At 44.7% G+C, this 24,424-nt stretch overlaps 1 protein-coding gene and 1 long non-coding RNA gene across 3 annotated transcripts in view; both read left to right on the top strand.

Moving 5' to 3' along the window:
- The window catches only part of BOC (BOC cell adhesion associated, oncogene regulated), a 136,158-nt gene extending 117,671 nt beyond the window's left edge, over positions 1 to 18,487 (top strand). For both annotated transcript variants that reach the window (XM_082245049.1, XM_082245050.1), the window contains exons 12-19: positions 2,194 to 2,375; positions 3,348 to 3,453; positions 10,613 to 10,735; positions 10,885 to 11,097; positions 12,380 to 12,582; positions 14,822 to 14,895; positions 17,755 to 17,912; positions 18,321 to 18,487. In XM_082245049.1, the coding sequence (XP_082101175.1) occupies positions 2,194 to 2,375; positions 3,348 to 3,453; positions 10,613 to 10,735; positions 10,885 to 11,097; positions 12,380 to 12,582; positions 14,822 to 14,895; positions 17,755 to 17,912; positions 18,321 to 18,466 (1,205 nt within the window). In that variant the 3' untranslated portion in view covers positions 18,467 to 18,487. The remainder of the gene's footprint in view (positions 1 to 2,193; positions 2,376 to 3,347; positions 3,454 to 10,612; positions 10,736 to 10,884; positions 11,098 to 12,379; positions 12,583 to 14,821; positions 14,896 to 17,754; positions 17,913 to 18,320) is intronic.
- A 715-nt stretch (positions 18,488 to 19,202) lies between these two features.
- LOC309545715 lies at positions 19,203 to 20,500 on the top strand. Its single transcript, XR_014224902.1, has 2 exons — positions 19,203 to 19,247; positions 19,513 to 20,500. It is a non-coding gene; the product is annotated as an uncharacterized lncRNA (long non-coding RNA).
- Positions 20,501 to 24,424: the final 3,924 nt, after the last annotated feature.

The following is a 24,424-nucleotide window of genomic DNA, read 5'->3' as shown; positions in this document are numbered from 1 at the left end:
GCCGGGGCTTAGCATGGCTCACACAGAGACTTGCCCTCTGAGACCTAAGTCCTGCATCCCTAGCCTGATATGGCGATGGATGTGGGGCCTAAAGAAGGATTCAGAGCTTCTGCTATGAAGGCTGGACCTTGACGGTGACCAATGACTACTAAATTTGGAATAAGAATGCTGATGTAGTGACCTAATGATGTCTTTATCATCTCATGCCGTGTTTTGTAAAACTGACCTAGAGGGACTAAAAAACCTAAAAAGAAAACATAATAGAGTAGAAAGGAAAGGGTTAAAAACCCAAAAGGAGTGCCCAGGCAAGCAAGGAAAGGAAAGGATTAAACACATCCACTCATACCTGCTACACAAGGGTTGGCCACAAGGGGGGGGCAGTGATACATCCGTAATGTAGAAACTGCACAGACAGCCAACCTGCACAGGTGAAAACCAATGCAGGATCACACACAGCCAGCATTGCAGAGCATATACCTGTGATGATCGCACACAGAATTTAGGGAAAACTGCTGCAAGCTGACCACAGAGAAATCCCAGTATCAACAGTACTGACCACTGATTGAATTTCTCCACTGTAATAGCGCCACTGTCACCCACAGTGTGCATGTGCTAAGTCCTTGTGCAGGAGTGATCCAGTGACGCCAGGCCGGAACAGAGAGCGACAGTTTGTTACACAAATGAGCTCCAGCCGCCATAGACGGGAAGACACTAGAGCCAGGGAAGAAAAACAGACAAACAAACACAACTGCTGCCATGGAATATGCAATATAAAGTATACATCACCGCACACGGCATCCCCCATGACCACGCCTGGATCCAGAAGATGCTGCTGCATGGGCCCAAGGTGTTTATGGCCACCTGCTAATAGCAAGGCTCTTAAGCCGTACTGCTGCTTTGCTTGCCAATGGCACTGCATTCATCGCCCTTCTCCACCCCACTAATAGCTGGGGATTGCTGGAGACTCCACATGGCACCGAATCCATCCCCTTCTCCACCCGGCTAATAGCTGTGGACTGCTGGAGACTACACATGGCACCAAATCCATCGCCCTTCTCCACCCCGCTAATAGCTGGGGACTGCTAGAGACTACACATGCACCGAATCCCTCGCCATTCTCCACCCCGCTAATAGCTGAGGATTGCTGGAGACTTCACATGCCACCACATCCATCGCCCTTCTCCACCTTGCTAATAGCTTGGGACTGCTGGAGACTACATATGGCACCAAATCCATTGCCCTTCTCCACCCTGCTAATAGCTGGGGATTGCTGGAGACTCCACATGGCACCGAATCCATCGCCCTTCTCCACCCCGCTAATAGCCGGGGACTGCCGGAGACTACACATGTCACCGAATCTATCGCCCTTCTCCACCCCGCTAATAGCTGGGGACTGCACTTGGCACGGAATCCAGTGCCCTTCTCCACCCCGCTAATAGCTGGGAATTGCTGAAGACTCCACATGGCACCGAATCCATCGCCCTTCTCCACCCCGCTAATAGCCGGGGACTGCCGGAGACTACACATGTCACCGAATCTATCGCCCTTCTCCACCCCGCTAATAGCTGGGGACTGCACATGGCACGGAATCCAGTGCCCTTCTCCACCCCGCTAATAGCTGGGAATTGCTGAAGACTCCACATGGCACCGAATCCATCCCCCTTCTCCACCCCGCTAATAACTGGGGTTAGCTGGAGACTACACATGGCACCGAATCCATTGCCCTTCTCAACCCTGCTAATAGCTGGGGACTGCTGGAGACTACACATGGCACCGCATCCACCGCCCTCCTCCACCTCGCTAATAGCTGGGGACTGCTTGGGACTCCACACGTCTTCCTGGGCACAGCTTACCAAACAACCAGTCCTCTATCGTGGACACTTTATCCAAGGTAAGACTTCAACCATTCTGGTCCTTAGGAGCAGGACAAAAAAGGAACGTGGCCTCTGGCTCAGAGCAAAGATTTATGGGAGTGGGGTCCTATAGGGGAGGGGTGGAGGCGGAGTTAACCCATATATATGCTGCCATTGAGTCTGCCAGAAAAGTGAGGTTTTCGGGTCCTAGGAGTAATTTTTTTTTTTACTTTTTCATGATTTCTGATCAGTAATTTCAAAAGATCATTTTAAAGCAACTTGCTGTGTTTTAGTTTTATGCAGACAAAGCTCATTCATTGTCTTGTTTTATTTTTTCCAGGAATGTCATACAAGTTCCGGGTCAGGGCTCTTAATATCCTGGGCGAGAGTCAGCCAAGTGCAGGTTCTAAACCGTATATGGTGTCTGGATACACAAACCGCATCAATGACCGTCCAGTCACGGGACCTTACATCACCTTCACTGAGGCCATCAACGAGACCACCATAATGCTGAAATGGATGGTGAGATTAGGATCCCACTATGTAGTGTATGGCAATAATACGTTTTATTACAAGACCTTTTAGGCTTCTGCCTATGGGCATCTGGAGGCTGCAACTATGTGGGATGTTTCAAAGAGTACATGTTGTTTTAGTGACCCCTAGTGCCACCAGACTCTAATTACAATGTCTAATGTCCCAGGCTAGCAACACTTAAAATGAACCTAACATCAGACATATTTGTCCTGTACATGCATGCTTAGTAATACTTTGAGGTATTGAATACCTCTCATGTAGATCACCATCTCCCCAACGTTCCATCTTTTTTTTTAACCACTATTCAGGGCCAGCATCTGCTTCCTGGACTGAGGTTCTGGCTTAGGGATGACAAATTCATTGAAATGGTACCTGTGCAGTTCTTGGTGGTTCAGACAGCAATGCTAGTGGGAATAGAATCTATGACTCTAGTGCTGCCTAAGTTTGTAATTACCCACCCCAAGTTCTAAAGAGTTTCTAAGAAGGATAGCAAAGCCTCTATTTTACTGGAGCCCCTCCATATTAAAATACATACTGTACATCTCCAGGTGTATATAATACAGAACCACCATCCAGCTTGATGTCACGTTATGGATGACAGCTTAGTCACTTGGTGGACTAAGGTCTGACCAATGAAAGGCACTGGCTCCCAAAGAGGACCATTTAATGACATGGGTCAAGCTGCAATACTCTATTTTACCAGCAGGCGACAGGCACTGCCAAATTATTAATTGCGGCAACACTGTGGGCCCTGGACAAATGGGGATTTGCATTTTCTCCTAAAATATCTCTTTATACCCCTTTATTGTCTACTTTTTCATTATATTGCTGTACTTATTTCATTGTGGTGGCCCCCCGCCTCCCTCCGACAATGCAGTCCTGTGTTTCTGCCTACTTTGAATGGATATATACGCTTACTATGTGACTTAAAGAGGATTTTTTTTGTTCTTTTTTTTACAGTACATTCCAGCGAGTAACAACAACACTCCCATTCACGGCTTCTACATCTACTACCGACCAACGGACAGTGACAATGACAGTGATTATAAGAAGGACGTAGTGGAAGGTGAGTGGTGACCACCTGCACTGTAATAATCCCAGAGGGTTGTTCCCTTTTTTTTATTGGGTCTTCTTAGCCCAGTTTTTAGTACATATAAAGCTGCTAATGGGTTCCTCCACCCAAAAGTAAGATGTCAGAGGTGGTGGCTTTTGGAACGTCTTAAGGACTCCTAGGAGTTTGGGGTGTTCTACTCAACTTTGCATGTTCATACTTAATTTTGAGTATCAATTGTGGGTGTTCCTGCTAAATTGTGGGTGTTCCTACTCAATTTTGGGTGTTCCTACTCAATTGTGGGTGTTCCTGCTAAATTTTGAGTGTTCCTACTCAATTTTGAGTGTTCCTACCTAATTTTGGGTGTTCGTACTCACTTTTGGGTGCTCCTTCTCAATTTTGAGTGTTCCTACCTACTTTTGGGTGTTTGTACTCAATTGTGGGTGCTCCAAATCAAATTTGAGTGTTCCTACCTAATTTTGGGTGTTCTTCCTCAATTTTGGATGCTTCTCTTCAATTTTGATTTTAGTTCCTACTCAATTTTGGGTGTTACCAGGGCTGCTGTTAGAAATCACGGGGCCCCATAGTACAACCTACTTGACAGGGCCCCCTACTGGCCCAAAGTGACTGAGGACATAGATTTATCAGTCCCCTTTCTCTGCAGCCTCAGCTGCACAGATGAATGAATTTGAAGCACTCTGAGGCTTCTTTCTCATTCACAAACGGAAGCATAGCAAAGTTTACTATGCTTCAGTGGTGAATGGACACAAGAGTGATTGGTACTGATCATTCACTGTGTTCCTTCAGGAAAGGAAGGGGCTAATAAAATATATATTATTATATTATTATTTTTTTTTTTTTTTTTTGAAAATCTTTTTATTGTTTCAACAGAAAAACATAACAACACAAAAACAATAGGTGCAAAAAGGTTCACATAACAGTCTTGCAGCGCATTGGCAACGTCAAGGCAATCAAACATGAAAAAATAATAAAAAGAAAGGGGGAAAAGTGGGCCCACGCAGGGGCATAATTATACTGGCAGCAAGAATACAACATTAATCAGTGTACAGCACAGGATAAGTAGTACAGTCCGGGCCGCCTCTCGGCCGGCCCCGGATAGCGGTCTACGGAGCCCCCAAGCCGCCCCCGCCCAGACAGGCGGCAAGCAGCGGCACAGAGGAGTCCGCCAGCCACTTGGCCCAAACCCTGTCATGCTTTTTGGGGCATCCCCTGTGAGAATACGTGTCCTTGTACAACGGTATCACCGAATCCACCAGCGCCCTCCACCGCCGGAGCGGGGGAGGGGACCGCTGCCTCCAATGAAGTACTATGTTCTTCCTGGCGAAAAACAGGAGGAGACCCATGAGGGTGCGATCCGCCACCCTAGGGAACAGATCGTCTAGTAGGCCTAACAGGGCCGTCTTGGGCGAGGGGTCTATCGAAACCTGCAACACTCCGTTTGCAGCCGCGTAGACCCGAGACCAGTAATCAGACAGATCTGGGCAGGTCCAGAAAATGTGGATAAAGTCCCCGGGCGCGTGGCCGCACCGCCAGCACTCCGGGGAGTGGGACTCATGCATTTTATGTAGGCGATGGGGAGTGAAGTACGCCCGGTGGGCGATCTTATACTGCACCATGCGGTCCCTCAGGGAGACCAGGATCTTAAAGGGGGAGTCCCACACCTGTTGCCAGTCCTCGGCGTCCATGTCCGGGACATCCCGAGTCCACCGATCTCGGAGACCCGAGAGCTCCGGAGAGAACACCCGAAGGAGATGGGCGTGCAGGACCGAGGCGGCGCGGGCGGAGCAATCAAACCGAAGAACCCGCTCCAGATCCGACTGCACCACCCCCGCCCCCCCCCCGCGGGAACTGAGCCCCGAAGGCATGGGACAACTGGAGATAACGGAAGAGGTGAGACGGGGGCACCCCGTGAGACTCACAAAGTTGGTCAAATGAAGGGAGGGAGAGGTCCGAGGACAGATCTGAAATCACCTTAATGCCGTATCTGGTCCAGGCCGCCGGGTCGGGGAGGGAGTACAAGTGGGGCAGAGTGGGGTTGATCCACAGCGGCGCCCTAGGGGAGACCGCGGTGCTCGGGTAAGCCTCCAGCGCCAGGCCCTGACGCCAGGCTCTGAGCGTCGTTAGCATGGATGAGGTCAAAGGATACGGAGCCTTGGGGCCCCGGAACAACAGATGCGACAGCGCCTCCATTGACCCCAGCACCGCCGCCTCCAGCACCACCGCGGAGTTGGAGGCATCAGGAGACAGCCACCACACCGCGGAAACCAACTGGGAGGCCAAAAAATATTTATGACAGTCTGGGAAGGCTAGACCCCCCTGGGACTGGGGTCTCATCAGCGTTGAAAACTTGTAGCGAGGGGGGCGAGGGCCCCACAAAAAGGAGGAGAAGAGCCTATTCAAATTGGTGAAGAAGGCTCTGGGGATCCATTGGGGTGAGTGGCGAAAGAGGTAGGTCAATTTAGGGAGGATCTTCATTTTTATCAAATTCACCCTGCCCAACAGGGAGAGGGGAAGGTTCTCCCATGCCTTCAGCCTGGCCCGAACATCCTGCATCACCGGGTCTAGATTAAGGGAAATAAATTTCGAGGGGTCCTTAGACACCCTCACCCCCAGATACATGAAACTGTCGACCCACTGTAGCGAGAGATCCGGCGGGGCAGCACTCCTGGCCGCCTCGTCGATCGCAAGCAGCAGGGACTTCGACCAATTCACCTTTAGGCCCGTCACCCTGGAGAAGCCGTCCAGGATGTCCAGAGCCCCCCGAAGGGAGGGACCCGCATCCTGCAAAAACAACAGGAGGTCGTCCGCGTACAGCGCCACCCTCTCCTCCAGCCACGCCACCCGAAGCCCCCGAACCTCCGGCGAGGTTCGGAGCGCCTCAGCCAAGGGTTCCATGGCGATGGCGAAAAGGGCCGGAGAAAGAGGACAGCCCTGCCGCGTACCTCTGGACAACAGGAACGAAGGGGACAGCCTTCCTCCCAACCGAATGGCCGCCCTTGGAGATCTATAGATTGTCTGCAACCATCGTATAAACAACAGGGGGAACCCCATTCTCCTGAGGACCTCCCACAGGAACAGCCATTCCACTGAATCAAAAGCCTTCTCTATATCCAAGGAGGCGACCACCCTTGCACCGGAGTTCAAATGTTGAGTTTGCAAATTAGTATAAAGCCTACGCAGATTGACATCTGTAGATCTGTGGGCCATAAACCCCGTTTGATCCTGGTCAATCACGGAGGGGAGGATGGGGCGAAGTCTGGAGGCAAGAATTTTAGTGAGAACCTTGAGGTCATTATTAAGGAGGGCAATTGGGCGGTAGGAAGCGCACAGCTTTGGGTCCTTCGGGGGCTTAGGGATCAGGATAATGTGTGCCTCCGCCATAGAGGGCGGCAAGGAGCCCATCTCCAGGCAGTCGTTGTACAATGCCGCCAGCAGGGGGGCCAGCACTCCTGCATGAGTTTTGTAGAATTCAATGGACAGCCCATCGGGGCCAGGGGCCCTGCCTCCAGGGATAGAACGTATCACTATCTCCACCTCCTCTACCGTGACCGGCCGAACCAAATCGGAGCGCTCAGCGTCCGACAACCAACCCAGGGCAACCGGATCCAGGAGCTGTTGCAGATCCTCCGGCCGGAGGTCCGCGGGCAAGGTAGTAGCAGATAGTCGGGAGTAGAAGTCCCCAAAAAGCCCCAAAATTCCCTCCGGTGAGGTGACCGCCTCCCCAGAAGGAGAAGTGAGCTCCGGAACCAGGGTGAGGGGGGCATCATGATGAGACATAACAGCCAGCAGTTTCCCGTTCCGATCCCCGTATTCAAAAAACCTCTGTTTAGAGTGGTACATAGACAACCGGGTGACCTCAGTCAGGTGTAGATGCAAATCTCTCTTACTCGCCTGCAGCTCCTCAAAGTTGGCGGCCGAGGGGTCCCGGACATAGCGGCCAGAAGCCGCCTCGGCCGCCGCCTCCAAGTCGGACACCGCAGCCAGCTGCTGAACTCGAACGGCTTTGATTGCTGAAATATAGTGGCCCCTAGTAACCGCCTTAAAGGCGTCCCATACCAGTCCGGGAGAGGACGTACCTGCATTAGTCTGCCAATAGTCGTTTATCATAGACGGGGTCTGGGCTACAATCTCGGGCTGGTCCACCCACTGGGCACCGAGGCGCCACAGAGCACTACTGCGGTCACAGCCCGAGCGAATAACAACCTGCAAGGGACTATGGTCCGACAAGCCGCTGGGGAGATAAGAGACCTCCTCCACATCAGACAACATGTGCGGGTTGGCGAAGCCATAGTCTATCCTGGAGGATGTTTTGTGGGTAGCAGAAAAGCAGGAGTAAACCTTCTCCCGGGGGTGTTTCCAGCGCCAAACCTCCTGTAACCCGGCGGCCGAAGACCAATGGAGAAGGTCCCCGGAAAAGGCCTTGGGAGGCAAGGGCCTGTCAAGGTCCGGGGAGAGGATGGCGTTGAAGTCCCCCAGGAGAAGCAGTTTGGCAGGACAGTAGCCGGAGACCCTCTCCAGGACGGCATACAGGACCTCAGCTTTGAACGGTGGGGGCACATAAATGCCCGCCACCACATACCTCTGCTGCCACATAGTGAGCACCAGCACCACATATTGTCCGGAGGGGTCGGTGTGCACCGCCTCCACCACACAGGGCAAAGATTTGTGAATCAGTACAGAAACACCCCTTGCATAAGTAGAGTAGGAGGCATGGAACGACCTCTGTACCCACGGTTTTTTAAGAGACAGGAGCTTGCTGCCCACCAGGTGGGTTTCTTGCAAAACCAGTATGGAGGGGTTATAACGCTGCACATACTGAAAGAGCAATGCCCGCTTAAACTTGGAATTGAGACCCCGTACGTTCCAGGATAGCACAGAGAAGGTAGATGGTTTACGTGATGCCATCCTGGAAGGTTACATAAATGAACACCCCAGAAGTATCACCCATAGGTACTACCTCCTGGGGAGCAGCAAGATCGAGTAAACCCATGCACCAAACAAAAACACGAACAAACAAAATAAGCCCTCCTGGAGGGAGAGCACAACACCCCAAACACATAACGTTTACCCTACTGTACCCCGTTACCCCCAAAAACCAAGGGGGAGAGCCCAGGGACAGTTTGAACCCAAAACTGAGAAAAAAAAAAACGGTGAGGCACCGGCCAACAGACCGCCTGGGCCTACCGCCACAGTCTGTCCAAAAAATAGTCCGCCCACCGCCAACAGGGCCAGCGGAAAGCACAGTTCAGGGAGCCTGTCAAAAAACAAAAAAGAAGGCAAAAAGTCAAGCAAAAGGGAAGAAAAAAAAAAAAAAAACAGTGCAGTTCACCCGAGCTCCGTGGTGAACAAAAGGGACATAAGGGCCAAAGGAGGATGCAGGGCAAGCATCTGCCGTGAGGAAGGAGGTGCAAGTGTCCAGGAGTCCCGAGAAACACATCCGAGGGAGGCAGAATAGAAGCATGTAGGAGAGCAGGAGTGGGAACAAAAGGGGCAAACAGGGCAGAAGTCAACACAGGAGTTCACGTACAGAATCCAGGTCATAACACAGCCGAGGGGGACACAGGGGGTCATCAACAATCAGGCCGCAGCACCCAAGGTGTCAATCCAATCACTGGCATCTGGGGGGGTCTCGAAGAATCGCACTGTGCCCTGATGGGCCACCCTCAGCCGACTGGGATACAGCATACTGTATTTAATATTCCTCTCCCGCAGGCGACGTCTCACCTCATTAAAGGATCTGCGGCGTCTCTGTACTTCAGCCGAGAAGTCCGGGAATAACATCACCCTGGTATTCTCATAGGGCAACTCCTCTTGCTTCCTAGCCGCAGCAAGGATCATATCCCGGTCCCGGTAATTCAGCATCCGGACCAGGAACGGTCTGGGGGGGGCCCCCGAGGGTCGCTTGCCCGTGGGCACCCGGTGAGCCCGCTCAACCACATAGGTAGCAGGAAGGTCACGCAGGTGCAGAAGGGATTTGAAGAAGTCCTCAGCAAAGGCCTCAGGGCGATCACCCTTCTCGCCCTCCGGCAAGCCCACCACACGGACGTTATTTCGGCGTTGCCTGTTCTCGGCATCATCCACCTTGCTAGTGAGCGCGGCGACCAACGCCTGTAAGTCCGCCAGCTGAGCCGAATGGGATCCCTGCCGGTCTTCTACCTCTCCAATCCGATCCTCAGCCTCCGTCATCCTGCCCCTGATCTTGTCCAGATCGTGGCGTATCAGAGTGCATTCGGAGGCCACGCTGTCTATGCGGAGCATGAGGGAAGCTTTGCAGCCTTCAATGGCCGCGAGGATGGGTCCAGTGATCGCCGCCGCCTCCACCGCCACCTCCGCGGGCGCAGGGGAGCTCCGCTCCGGTGTCCGTGAGCCCGATGGCTGCGAGTCAGGGGAGGAAGACATCCCCGCCGAGGCCTTGGAGCAGCGACTTGCCTGGGGGCTGTCGGAGACTGGCAAGATGGCGCCGGGAGGACACGTGGCCCGGCTCTTCCCCGGGCGCTGAGGCTTCGGATCCTTGGGCAGCTTACCCTTCGGCTTGGTCGACATGGCAGCAGGACCAGGACGATCCAGAGGAGCAGGACAAGCCGGCAAGCCAGGTATTGTAAACAGAATGGCCCTAAAACGGAGGAATTTACACGGATGATCACGGAGCTCTGCAGCCACACGTCCGCTCAGGCTCACATCCCGGCCACGCCCCCATATTATTATATTATTATTATACATCCACCTGTGTGCCAGCAGCAATATTCGGCAGGAGAGGAGAGAAGGGAAGCTGGCAGCGCTGTGGGGGAAAGGGGTACACAAGGGGGCCCGGACAGCAGATGGAAGGGACACATATGCTAGAGTCAACCCCCCTGCAGTAAAGCCAAAGGGAGAAAGAGGAGGAGAAGCTGGCAGAGCTTCAGGGGGAGGCAGAAGAGGATTAGTGTCCACAATAAGACTAAACAGCGGGCCCTCCTGCTCAGCAGGTGCATGGGCCCCCCCTTTGAACTGATTGGTCCTTGTTACTCAATTTTGAGTGTTCCTACTGAACTTTGGGAATTCACATTTAGGAAATTTACAGGTCCCCTTTGGCAGGTGGTCATGTGGCCAGTAAAAACATTCTTAGGTGTTAATGTGTAGCCATTGACATTTGCATTATCCCTTCGTTCCCCAGGTGATCGGTATTGGCACTCCATCAGCCATCTGCAGCCGGAGACCTCATACGATATCAAGATGCGGTGTTATAATGAGGGAGGGGAGAGCGAATTCAGCAATGTCATGATCTGCGAGACAAAAGGTGAGCCTGGCTTTTCCCAGCCTGCGGGATTATGATCCTAGATTTGTTGTACAATATACAATACTCCAGCATGCTTAATATTATACCTTGTTTTAAATGTTAAAAAAAGAAATGTAACATATCCCTTCATTTTTTCTCCTTATCTGCAGCTCGAAAGTCATCCTCCCAGCCAGGCCGGCCTCCGCAGTCCGTGGTACCGACACCCCCTCCTCCCTCAGGCAGGGGAGGGGCTTTGGGTACAGCCACCGTTGCCCGATCCAGTGACTTGCCCTACCTGATAGTTGGCGTGGTCCTAGGTTCCATCGTCCTTCTCATTGTGGCCTTCACCCCCATCTGCCTGTGGAGGGCGCTGTCCAAACAGAGTAGGTCTTGGCTCTCGATCCCAATAAATTGCTTCTTGGTCATGTAATCCACTGCTAGACATACATATTGTGATTTTCCAACCAGTTATTGATTAGTGGGCAATGACTGGAAGAAGCAAAACAATCTACCATTACCAAGTTTGATCGACTGGCAAACTTTGGTCAATTTTATTGACTAAATTAGACTTAATAGAATGAAATCGATTTTCAATCGATAAGAAGTGGACAAACAGCCTGATAGAAAGTGATTGGACTTGTTTGAGCGGTTCTTCAACTTCATTGGCCACAGGTTGATAGTGGATTTCATTCATAGTGGATGATTCATCCATTATAATAATAGTGCATCATTTATTTAATTATTTTATGTATTGACTATTAGGGGCACAGGGTTGATAGTAAGCAGCCAAGGGTTATACTGCCATCTACAGGAGAAATGTGCATTAGGCATATAAAAAAAAAAAAATTCAAAGGCCAGCCCTATGAAGGCTTCACCACCCATCCCACCTCAAAACCTAGTTTCGCTTAGTGTCCTTAGAAGAACAAATGTTTAATTCTTACTGCTTTTGGATATCCCTAAGTTTCTTACTGCCAATGTTTATCCCTCAATAGAAAATAGGGAATATAGTTCTTCTGTACTCACCATAAAATGTGAGGGACACATCTTGGTAGTAAGAAACTCAGAGTAATCCAAAAGCACTAAGGAAGAAAGTCCTGCTTTCCCAAGGACACTAAGCAAAACCAAGCAGGTGGGAGGGGATATAGCCCATAAGAGGGCTTGGACTTCAGTTTTCAATCAGCCCAGTGTCCGTTTCACCTGTAGGTGGCAGTATAACCTAAGGCTGCTTACCATCAGGTTGTGTCCCTCAATGTGTCTCTCAATTTCGGAAATTAAAATTGAGAAATAATGAACGGATTTCCACAAAATTGTGTTTAACTTAATTAGAGCATTTAGTTTATTTTTTGTTTTTTTCCTGCTCTATTTACACTCGGATGCACTTTTTAGTTTATTTTTTGTTTTTCTGCTTTATTTTTGTTTTTTTTTATTGCTATTATTATTTTATTTATTTTATCTATTTATTAAATATTATTATTATTAATATTATGTATTTATTTTTATTATTCTTATTGTATTTTATTTATTTTATCTTACCTATTTGTTATGTACTATTTATATTTATTTAATTCATTTTTTTTCACTTATTTTTTTTCTTATTTTTTCACATTTAGTTTTTGTTTTTCTTTGCTCTATATTCACTCTGATGCACATTTTGCTTACCTACAGAGCAAACCACAGACATCACATTTCCAAGTTCCGGCATCCTGAACTCTTCTTGCCAGTACACTATGGTTCCACTAAGGGGGACCCCCACTGTCAGCACCATTCCATATTCCAATGGCACCTTTGTAAATGGGACATGTCCATCCACCAAGCTGATTTATTCTGGAGGGAAGCAGAGAGATTATTGCGCCAAGGCCCTACACCAGGTACGATTCTGTTCTTCCCAATGGCTCAACCAATGCTTTGTGGTATCAGTTTTTTTTTTTACCAAATTTTTTATTAAGTAAAGATAACATTAGGATACATGTTGGGTACATGGTTAAAATGTTGAATGATACAAGGTCAGCACATGCTAAAGCAATATAGGCCATTCTGTATAATTTAATGGTAAGTCCATGTATGTTTAGTAACTTGTCAAGGTTACAATGTTGCATTTTGATCATTAGGGATGGTAGACTCAGGAAATGCTTGCTCCTGCCTGCAGCAGACTAGGCAAAGTCTACAAACTTTAGAGTAGACATTCTCAACTAGGGTTCCATGGAACCCTATAGTTCCTTCAGAGGTTGCTAGGAGTTCCTTGAGCTGTGGCTAGTTAACCTCCCATTTAATGGTGCCTACCTAATTCTGGACCCAGTGCCACTTGGCAGAGCCAGCTTTATGCTACCAATGACCTTTTCCACTGTCTGTAGCAGTGGTGGTCAAAATACCACCATAAGTAGGACATTCTTATGACTGGCTACCAATGGTAGGGCATTCTTATGACTGGCCACCAATGTAGGGGCATTCTTATGACTGCCCACCAATGTAAGGGGCATTTGTTTGACTGGCCTACAATGTATGGGCATTCTTATAACTAGCCACTAAAGTTAGGGGCATTCTTTTGACTGGCCATCAATGTTAGGTGCATTCTTATGACTAGCCGCTAATGTTAGGGGAATTCTTATGACTTTATGACTGGCCACCAATGTTTTTTTGACTAGCCAATGTTAGAGAAATTCTTCTGACTGGTCACCAATGTAAGGCTCATTCTTATGACTGGCCACCAATGAAAGGACATTCTTATAACTGGCCACCAATGTTAGGGGCATTCTTATGACTGGAAACCAATGTTAGGGGCATTCTTATGACTGGCCACCATTTAAAAAGCATTCTTATGACTGGCCACCAATGTAAGGGCATTCTTATGACTGGCCACCATTGTTAAAGACATTCTTATAACTAGCCACAAATGTAGGGGCATTCTTATGACTGGCCACCAATGTAGGGGCATTCCTATGACTGGCCACCAATATAAGAGACATTTTAATGACTGCCTACCAATGTGAGGGACATTCCTTTGACTGGTCACCAATCTAAGACATTCTTATGACTGGCCATCAATGTAGGGGCATTCTTATGACTGGCCACCAATGTAGAGGCATTCTTATGACTGACCACCAATGTAGGGGACATTCTTATGACAGGCCACCAATGTTAGAGGCAATCTTATGACTGGCCACCATTTTAAAAGCATTATTATGACTGGCCACCAATGTAAGGGCATTCTTATGACTGGCCACCATTGTTAAAGACATTCTTATAACTAGCCACAAATGTAGGGGCATTCTTATGACTGGCCACCAATGTAGGGGCATTCCTATGACTGGCCACTAATATAAGAGACATTTTAATGACTGCCTACCAATGTGAGGGACATTCCTTTGACTGGTCACCAATCTAAGACATTCTTATGACTGGCCATCAATGTAGGGGCATTCTTATGACTGGCCACCAATGTAGGGGACATTCTTATGACAGGCCACCAATGTTAGGGGCAATCTTATGACTGGCCACCAATGAAAGGGACATTCTCATGACTGGCCACCAATATAAGGGGCATTTTTCCTACTGACCACCAATGAATTGGTTTTAGCAGGCGTTCTCCAAGACCTGATAATTATTTCAAGGTCCCTCTGGGGCAAAAAGTTTGGAAAAGGCTGCGTTAGATCAAGGCTAGCTTTAATGATAAATGTCCTCTTCTAGGACAATGTTACTTAGAAACTGGTGCAACGAGACGAAACGCCCACAGACAAAATAATACACAAAAACTCAATGCAGATAGTCCCCATAACGTGATCAAGTTGCTTTAAAGTGGTGCATGTCAGGAATGCATTGATCCAGACATAAAGTTAATGACATGTCCACTTTAGACTTTAACTTCCCCTTAGGAACATGCAAATGGGCGCAAATGACATCTTGCTCTTCCCTTATGCATTTTTGCAAAGTTATGTGCGATGTCCCACAGAAAACAATAAATATCCACTTTTATAGAGTCATTGTAAACCTAGTGACAGGTTAATGAGCAGTGTTGGGGATAATGTGATACATTATCATGGTGCCGTACAATAATAACGTCCTGCCGTGCGTACAAATATTATGCTGAATTCTTCTTGTGTTTGGTCGCAGGATGAGGCCAGCACGCTGCTCTCAGGAAGTGAAGTCGGACCTCCAGAGCCAACAGACCATCAACAGCCCTCTGAGTAAGTTTCCCTGATCTCATCTGTGATTATAAATAATAGGGGCGTTAGGAAAACCAATGACGCATGATGCCGCCTATGGAGAGAATGCAGAAGAGGCGCAGGATCTTCTAATGATAATAATGATAATAATAATGCCCAATCTACTGTCTTATTAAATAAGCTGAATTACTTTGGTGAGCCTCCTCACATGCACCCCCCCCCCCCCAAAAAAAAAAAAAAAAAAAACAAGGTAGGGAGTCTTCAAAGAAATCTGACTATGTAGAAAGCAGTAAGGGCACCAGACCAATGGTGGGAGAGTCCAGAGTGCCTCACATGCCGGTAATAATACATAACATGGCAATTATGGGTGCAGGCATATCTAAGGGCTTATTACTGGGGGGGCTCCTCAAAAAGGACCTACAATCACTCAGAACTGTACTCATGCCATTGCGTAAAAAAAGCCAAACTGTCACATTTGGAGGACATTACCGCTGCCAAACACGACCCTGTGAATGGGGCTGTGAACCACTCCCTTTTTAGAGGCAAGGCAAGGCCTACTGCCCCTGTGAACGAGCCCTCAACATGTTGATTCTCTTATACCATTGATTATATAATAAAAAAAAAACTCTTGATTCTATCACCATTGGTGTGGAACCAATGAGGATAGACATGTCCTGCTTACATTTGTACTGTTGTGTTCCTCAAACTTGTTTTAGATGGAGTAGGGATGAGTTAGAACCCTCTGTCTGTGTGTGTGTATATATATATATAATATTATTATTATTATAATATTATATTATAATATATTATATATAATATTGTACATTAATACTATATATATATATACACGCTATACACAGTATATATTTTATATATTATATCTATATATATATATATATATATATATATACACATACACAGTATCTCACAAAAGTGAGTACACCCCTCACATTTTTGTAAATATTTTATTCTATCTTTCATGTGACAACACTGAAGAAATGACACTTTGCTACAATGTAAAGTAGTGAGTGTACAGCTTGTATAACAGTGTAAATTTTCTGTCCCCTCAAAATAACTCAACACACAGCCATTAATGTCTAAACCGCTGGCAACAAAAGTGAGTACACCCCTTTATACCACTATTATTTTCCAGCACTACCTTAACCCTCTTGGGCTCGGAGTTCACCAGAGCTTCAGAGGTTGCCACTGGAGTCCTCTTCCACTCCTCCATGATGACATCACGGAGCTGGTGGATGTTAGAGACCTTGCGCTCCTCCTCCTTCCGTTTGAGGATGCCCCACAGATGCTCAATAGTGTTTAGGTCTGGAGACCTGCTTGGCCAGTCCATCACCTTTACCCTCAGCTTCTTTAGCAAGGCAGTGGTCATCTTGGAGGTGTGTTTGGGGTCGTTATCATATTGGAATACTGCCCTGCAGCCCAGTCTCCGAAGGAAGGGGATCATGCTCTGCTTCAGTATGTCACAATACATGTTGGCATTCATGGTTCCCTCAATGAACTGTAGCTCCCCAGTGTCGGCAGCACTAATGCAGCCCCAGACCATGACACTCCCACCACCATGCTTGACTGAAGGCAAGACACACTTGTCTTTGTACTCCTCACCTGGTTGCTGCCACACACGCTTGACACCACTTGAACCCAAAAAGTTTATCTTGGCCTCATCAGACCACAGGACATGGTTCCAGTATTCCATGTCCTTAGTCTGCTTGTCTTTAGCAAACTGTTTGCAGGCTTTCTTGTGCATCATCTTTAGAAGAGGCTTCCTTCTGGGACGACAGCCATGCAGACCAATTTGATGCAGTGTGCGGCGTATGGTCTGAGCACTGACAGGCTGACCCCCCCACCCCTTCAACCTCTGCAGTAATGCTGGCAGCACTCATACGTCTATTTCCCAAACACAACCTCTGCATGGGCACTCAACTTCTTTGGTCAACCATGGCGAGGCCTGTTCTGAGTGGAACCTGTCCTGTTAAACCACTGTATGGTCTTGGCTTCCGTGCTGCAGCTCAGTTTCAGGGTCTTGGCAATCTTCTTATAGCCTAGGCCATCTTGATGTAGAGCAACAATTCTTCTTTTTCAGATCCTCAGAGAGTTTAACACATTTAACACACCTGCTCCCCATTCACACCCGAGACCTTGTAACACTAACGAGTCACATGACACCGGGGAGGGAAAATGGCTAATTGGGCCCAATTTGGACATTGTCACTTAGGGGTGTACTCGCTTTTGTTGCCAGCGGTTTAGACATTAATGGCTGTGTTGAGTTATTTTGAGGGGACAGCAAATTTACACTGTTATACAAGCTGTACACTCACTACTTTACATTGTAGCAAAGTGTCATTTCTTCAGTGTTGTCACATGAAAAGATAGAATAAAATATTTACAAACATGAGGGGTGTACTCACTTTTGTGAGATACTGTGTGTGTGTGTGTGTGTGTGTGTGTGTGTGTGTGTGTGTGTGTGTGTGTGTATATATATATATATATATATATATAGTATTGTTTTAGAATGTCAAAAATAATAATATTACACAATAATAAATTATTAAAAAATGACAATCTATTAATAATAAATATGATTTGAATTTATACATAGGAGTGGAAGTTGTGCCAATGTCAATAATAATTATAATGATAGATCTATATCTATATATAGATAGATTTTTTTAAATATGCAGTAAATGTATCTAATGATTTCAATAATGTTTTGGATAATGGTTGAGCTCCAAAATAATTATTCACCCCCCCCCCCCTCCAAACCCTCTCCCCCCTCCAATGTGACGGTAGCAATTGGCTGTAGACATTTGCCGTGCCGTTGTATATTTTTCCTTCCGGTGTAATGTGTATTCCTGTGTATTGCAGGCTGCGTCGGGCCCAATCTGGCGAGATGACCGTATTGTATGAGGACGAGACAACCCACCCCTACATTGAGGTCGCCCACCCTGAGGACCTCAACCCCGTCCTAGAGGGCAGCCGATTTCCCATTCTCACTGTGCCCCCAGAGAAGCCGTTATGTCAAGGTAGGACACTAAAAAGAAAGTGTGACGATTTTTGGTTAATGTTTATTTATTTTTGTCAATTTATACAATAATATTTACATTGTATCCATTATTTATATAAAATATTACCAATAAACATTTGTTGCAAGGTGCCATGACACTCAGTTTGCAAAGCATGCTGGGTCTTCTAAAAGAGCCCAGTCTTTCCTGCACACTCGGGGGCACCCTGTGCTGCATTTATTAAGCCAGGCTGTTCCATCTCTTCTGAAGGTGGGGGGTGTCATTCCTCACGGTGAGAAGCTCGCAGTGTGCGGTGAAATCAGAGGAAGACATTTTAGTCCAGGAGAGATACATCTGTGCAAGCCTGAAGGGAAGGCGCAATGTACACGATGGGGAGATTCTCTAACCATGTCCTTTTCCCCCCCACAGGTTCTTCATGTCATCTCCCTCCAGTGGAGTCCATGGACACCAGCGATGGTTCAGATCCTCCTGTGGACCCCCAACTTCATCAAAACTCTTTGCAGAGCGAAAATACGGACACATGTCCTTGTCACTACACCAGGCCGGCAACTTAATGGGCTAAAGACTGAATATAAAGGACTAAAGACTGAATATAAAGGACTTTCTATGGGTAGAATGTGCTGCGTTACATAATAGTGCTGAGCATTACTGGACAGCAATGGGCCAATGTTCTACCCGCCCAGGGTCAGCAATGGGCCAATTTTCTACACTCGCAGGGTCAGTGACAGACCAATATTCTCCCACCCCAGGGTCAGCGATGGGCCAATGTTCTACACCCCCATGGTCAGAGATGGTTCAGTGTTTTAACCTGTAAGGTCAGTGAAGGGGCCAATGTTTTATAACCCCAAGGGTCAGCAAAGGGGCCAATGTTTTACTCCCAGGGTCAGTGATGGGCTAATATTTTACCCCCAGTGTCAGCAATGGGTCAATGTTCTACACACCTAGGGTCAGCAATGGGCCAAGATTCTACCCCCCTAGGGTCAGCGAATGGACCAATGGTTTACCCCCAGTGTCAGTGATGGGCCAATGTCTTACCTCCAGGGTCAGCGATGGGCCAATATTCTATGTTCCTAGGGTCAGCAATGGGCCAAGATTCTACCCCCCTAGGGTCAGCAAAGGGGCCAATGGTTTACCCCCAGTGTCAGTGATGGGCCAATGTCTTAGCCCCAGGGTGAGCAATGGGCCAATATTCTACACCAAAAGGGTCAGCAATGGGCCAATATTCTATCTTCCCAGGGTCAGTGATGGGCCAATGTTCTACATCTCCAAGGTCAGCAATAGGCCAATGTTTATCTTCCCAGGGTCAGCGATGGGCCAATGTCCTACATCTCTAGGGTCAGCAATGGGCCAATATTCTATCTTTCCAGGGTCAGTGTTGGGCCAATATTCTACCCCCCTAGGGACAGTGATGGACCAATATTCTACCCCCCTTAGGGACAGCGATGGGCCAATGTCCCACATCTCTAGGGTCAGCAATGGGCCAATAGTCTATCTTCCCAGGGTCAGTGATGGGCCAATGTTCTATGTTTCCAGGATCAGCGATGGGCCAATGTTCTACACCCCCAGGGTCAGCAATGGGTTAATATTCTACCCTCCCTAGGGACAGCAATGGGCCAATGCTCTACAACCTATGAACAATAATAGGGCGGAGCCTACTTTTCAACTACATGTGCTCAGAAAGTGATGTGAGCGATGCTGAAATATTTTGCCTTTGTCTAAATAATTTATGACCAATGTCCTTTTTTTGGTCAGTAAATCTAAAATCCACACTTTGTATGAATGTAACAATTTTGGAGAATGCTAGAGGGAATTAGCAGATAAATGTAACCAACCAATCGGCAAATAATTGTATCCATTTTTTACATTTAGTTGCTAATTCCCTCTAGCCTTCTCCAAACTATTACATTGTATCTCTTGTGACAAAGACATATGTGTTTCAACATATATATATTTCCTGCTTTCCCCATCTCCATCTAGTGGCCATAATGGAGAATTTTAATATCGTACATAAATAGCCTATGGAACATTTGTTTTTGTCCAATGCGCAAAGAACGAATGTATATGCAGATTTGCCCACCCCCCTCAGCAATATTTTGTCTTGCAGCACTTTTGGCCCAATTTATGTTTTTTTTTTTTGTTGCTAAAAAGAGAAAGAAATGTTTATTTTTATACAATAGATATATTTATATATTTATGCACTTGTACATAGATTATTTTCTTTATAAAGAAAGTTTTGTACGGTAAGAACCGAGGGACCAGTATATGCACCCCACCAGATCCCAGCTAATGTTCCGCTCGCCGGCCTGTTAACGCACAGCATAGCTTCCGCTGACACGTGTGCTGCACAGCGAGGATACGCGTTTCACCAACCAAGTTCTTCAGAAGAAAGCGGTTTCAGGCTCGCACTCTCTCCTCATTGAACCTGCTACATTCCTGCCCGCCACGACCGCTCCAAGTCAATGGACGCACATTGCTGCGACGTGCCGCGACGAATGTACATATGCACTATGTATGCGCCTTCATGCAATATGAGACATTGGCTGCTTCCAGTATATTTGTAACAAAAAGGAAATAAACGTCTAAAGAAAACGACTGTGCTTTGTTTTCCTTTTTTTCCTTTCATTTTTTTATTTACTTATTTACTGTACAAAATGAATTTGATGTTTTAAAATAGAAAAATAAAAATAGAAAAAAATAAAAATACAAAAATAAATATGCAAAAAAAAAAAATAGTTTTGACTGCTTTTTTTTTTTTTTACTAATATTAGTTTGATGAAATATATATATATATATATATATATATATATATATATATATATATATATATATTGACGATATATATATATATAAGACAGAGAAGGGGTGGGCCAGGGGGACTTTTAAAGGGACACTGTCATCAAGACAAATAGCCAGAATCAACCATGTATATAAAATTGAACAAATATTGGATAGCGTGATCTACATCATCCCTCCGTGGATATTTGGCTCTTCGAGCTTTTTTGTTGTATGCCACTATATGAATACTATCAATTGCTGTGTATGTCCATTATTATTATTAGTGTGTGCTAACACAATAATAATTTTTAAAAATTGTCCATTTTCTTTTTGTTTTTTGATATAATAAAATTTGTTCAATTTTATATACATGGTTGATTCTGGCTATTTGTCTTGATGACAGTGTCCCTTTAAAAGTCCCCCTGGCCCACCCCTTCTCTGTCTTTCATTCAAATTGGGACGTGGACACTTTTACCTCTTGTGACTTACTTCAAATTTGATAGCTGTCCCCTTCTTTCATACTAGATATATATATATATATATATATATATATATATATATATATATATCATCATATAAATATATTTATATTTTTATATGTGCTTACATATGTACAAGTAAAATGAAAAAGAAAAAACAAAAAAAACAAAACAACAATTGTTTGTATATATATATATATATATATATATACAAAAATTTTTTTTTTTGATTTTACTTGTACATATGTAAGCACATATAAAAATATAGATATATTTATATGATGATATATATATAATCATCAAACTAATATTAGTAAAAAAAAAAAAAAAGCAGTCAAAACTATTTTTTTTTTTTTGCATATTTATTTTCGTATTTTTATTTTTTCTATTTATATATATATATATACCTACATATATACATACACATTTTTGTATATACAAGTACATACATATACATGTATAATAAAAATACCAAAAATTATTGTTTTGACCATGCTTTTTTCCCCTTTAAATCCAAAAATTAAAATAGAAATACAATAATAATAAAAATACAAAAAATATTTTTTTTTATGGTGCTTTTTTTTTTTACTTGTACAAAAATATTAGGTTGATGTTATAAAATATATATATATATATATATATATATATATATATATATATATATATATATATATATATATATATATATATATATATATATATATATATATATATATATATATATGTGCTTACATATGTACTAATATTTTTGAACAAATAAGAATACAGAAAATTGTTGTTTTGACTGTGTTTGTTTTTTTCCTTTTTCATTTTACTTGTATAAAAACATTAGTTTGATGTTATAAAATGCAAAAATAAAAACGGAAAATTAAAAAGAAAATCACGAAAAATAAAAAGAAAACACAAAATAAAATCTTTGATGGTGCCTTTTTAAATTGTACAATAATATTAGTTTGAGGTTATAAATAAAAAAAAAATGTGTGTGTATATATATATATATATATATATATATATATATATATATATACATGTATAATAAAAATACAACAAATTGTTGTTTTAACCGTGTCCTTTCTAATTTTCTTTTTCATTTTACTAGAACAAAAAATAAATAAATTTACAAAAAAAATAGAAATATAAAATTAAATTAGTAATATAAAAGTAAATTACAAAGAAAAATACAAAAAAAATATTTTTTTTAATGGTGCTTTTTTTTTTTTTATTTGTACAAAAATATTAGTTTGATGTTATAAAATAAAAAAATATATGTTAAAAAAAATTTGATTTGACTGTGCTTTATTTTTTTATTATATGTGTACAAATATATTAGTTTGATGTTATAAAATGCAAAAATAAAAATAGAAAATTAAAAATAAACTTAAAAAATAAATAACTAAAAAAAATAATTCTTTTGACCGTGCTTTTTCTTTTTTTTTTTTTTTTTTTCTTGTAAAAAAAATTATTATTTGATGTTATAAGATACAAAAAAAATTAAAATAAAAAAAAACACAAAAAACAAAAAAATAAGAAAAAAATACATAATTACAAATACAAAAATAAAAATGCAAAAATAAAAATACAAAAGCTATAAAAAAAAAGAAAAAAAAAAAGAAATGCTACAGTGTATTTCCAGGATGGCATATTTTAAAGTGGACCCAGCAAGTTTGAACAAATTCCAAATCACGGTAGACAGCGACAGTATCATTTTTCTAAAAGGCTCCATTATTAAGAAGCCATCCTCAAACTCTGGTCCAGTGACTTTGCCTAGGCTGGGATGATGTCATTAGTCTGCTGCAGGCAGGCGGAAGCATTTCCTCAGTCTCCTCTCCCCAAGATATCAGACTGTGACATTGTAACTTTGTAGCAAATCATAAAGTAAGAGGTTACGGCAGGGGTGAAGCTGTGTCAGACAATTGTGAAGACTGTGAGGTACTGCACAGCCACCAGGATTTACATGATGCAGTCATCTCTGAGCTGGTATCTCAGCCCCAGGAAGAAGATGGTGACCCTGGATGATGCCTGAACAAAGATGGTGTCGTCCTTCTAGAGAGAATAGCAGATTAAGGTACTAGCCTTGCATGGACAGAATATTAGGATTCTTGTGAAGTCCCAGTATGACAGGTACTCTTGAATTAAAGTAATATAGTTACAGAGGGTGAAACAATCACCATCATTTCCCATGAAGATATATGAGAAGTGGTTAAGAAAAGGTTTCAATCATTGCCCGCATCCTCCACCAAAAAAAAAGAAAAGGTTTCAAATGTAGCAAGCACAAAGCAAATCTGCTACAAACTTCATTTATTCTTTAACCACTTGCCGACCGCCGCAAGTACATATACTGCGGTGGTCAGCCCCGACCAGGCAAAGTGACGTACCGGTACGTCACTAGCCTGTCACCGGCTTGTGAGCCAATAGCGGGCGCGCGCCTGCCTCGGCTCGTTCACTAAGAAGTCAGTGCGACATCGGGTCCGCCGGTCACTCGCGATCGTCCGCCGTGAAGGGAGAAAGGCAGGAGGCTGATGTAAACAAAGCCGTCTGTCATTCTCCCCTGTGTAAAAATGGAGATCAGACGGTTCTACTATGTAGGACCGTTGATCTCTGTTTTTACACTAGTAGCAAAGTCCAATCACAGTTAGAAGCACGCCCCTAGGACACACTTAACCCCTCCCTCTCCAATACAGTTAACCCCTTCCCTGCCAGTGTCATTTTTACAGTAACAGTGCATATGTATAGCACTGATTACTGCAGTAATGTCACTGGTAACCCCAAAAGTGTCAAAAATGTCAGTCAAGGGTCCGATCTGTCCGCCGCAATGTTTAAGACGATCCTGGCTTCATACCTTGCGGAGGTTTTTATTGGCTGTTTGCATGAGGGTTCTCTCCCTCCTTCCATGAGGCAATCTGCAATAATTCTTCTGTCAAAGGGTAAAGATCCTTCAATGATTGTAAATTGGCGCCCCATTAGCCTTCTTAGTGTCGATAGAAAGATACTGGCAAAGATTTTTTTTTCTGGCGGTTATCATCAGTGGGAGGCAGTTTCTTATCCCATCACCAGCACTGCTCAATCCAGGGTAGAATCACTTTCTCAGCTGTGTTAGCTGTCCGGGAGGCCTTGAAGCGTTGTAGGGCTACTGGTTGGGGTAAATTTGTGCTGAAATTGGATCAGGCTAAGGCCTTTGATAGGGTTAATCAGGAGTACCTATGGCTCCTTCTTGGCAAGTATGGCCTGGAGGGGGGTTTCATTGATTTGCTCAAGATT

Source organism: Pelophylax lessonae (assembly GCF_965119305.1).
Source record: "Pelophylax lessonae genome assembly, chromosome: 2".
Taxonomy (NCBI): Eukaryota; Metazoa; Chordata; class Amphibia; order Anura; family Ranidae; genus Pelophylax; species Pelophylax lessonae.
Note: the sequence above shows the minus strand (reverse complement) of the source record. Positions and strands in the feature narration are given on the sequence as shown.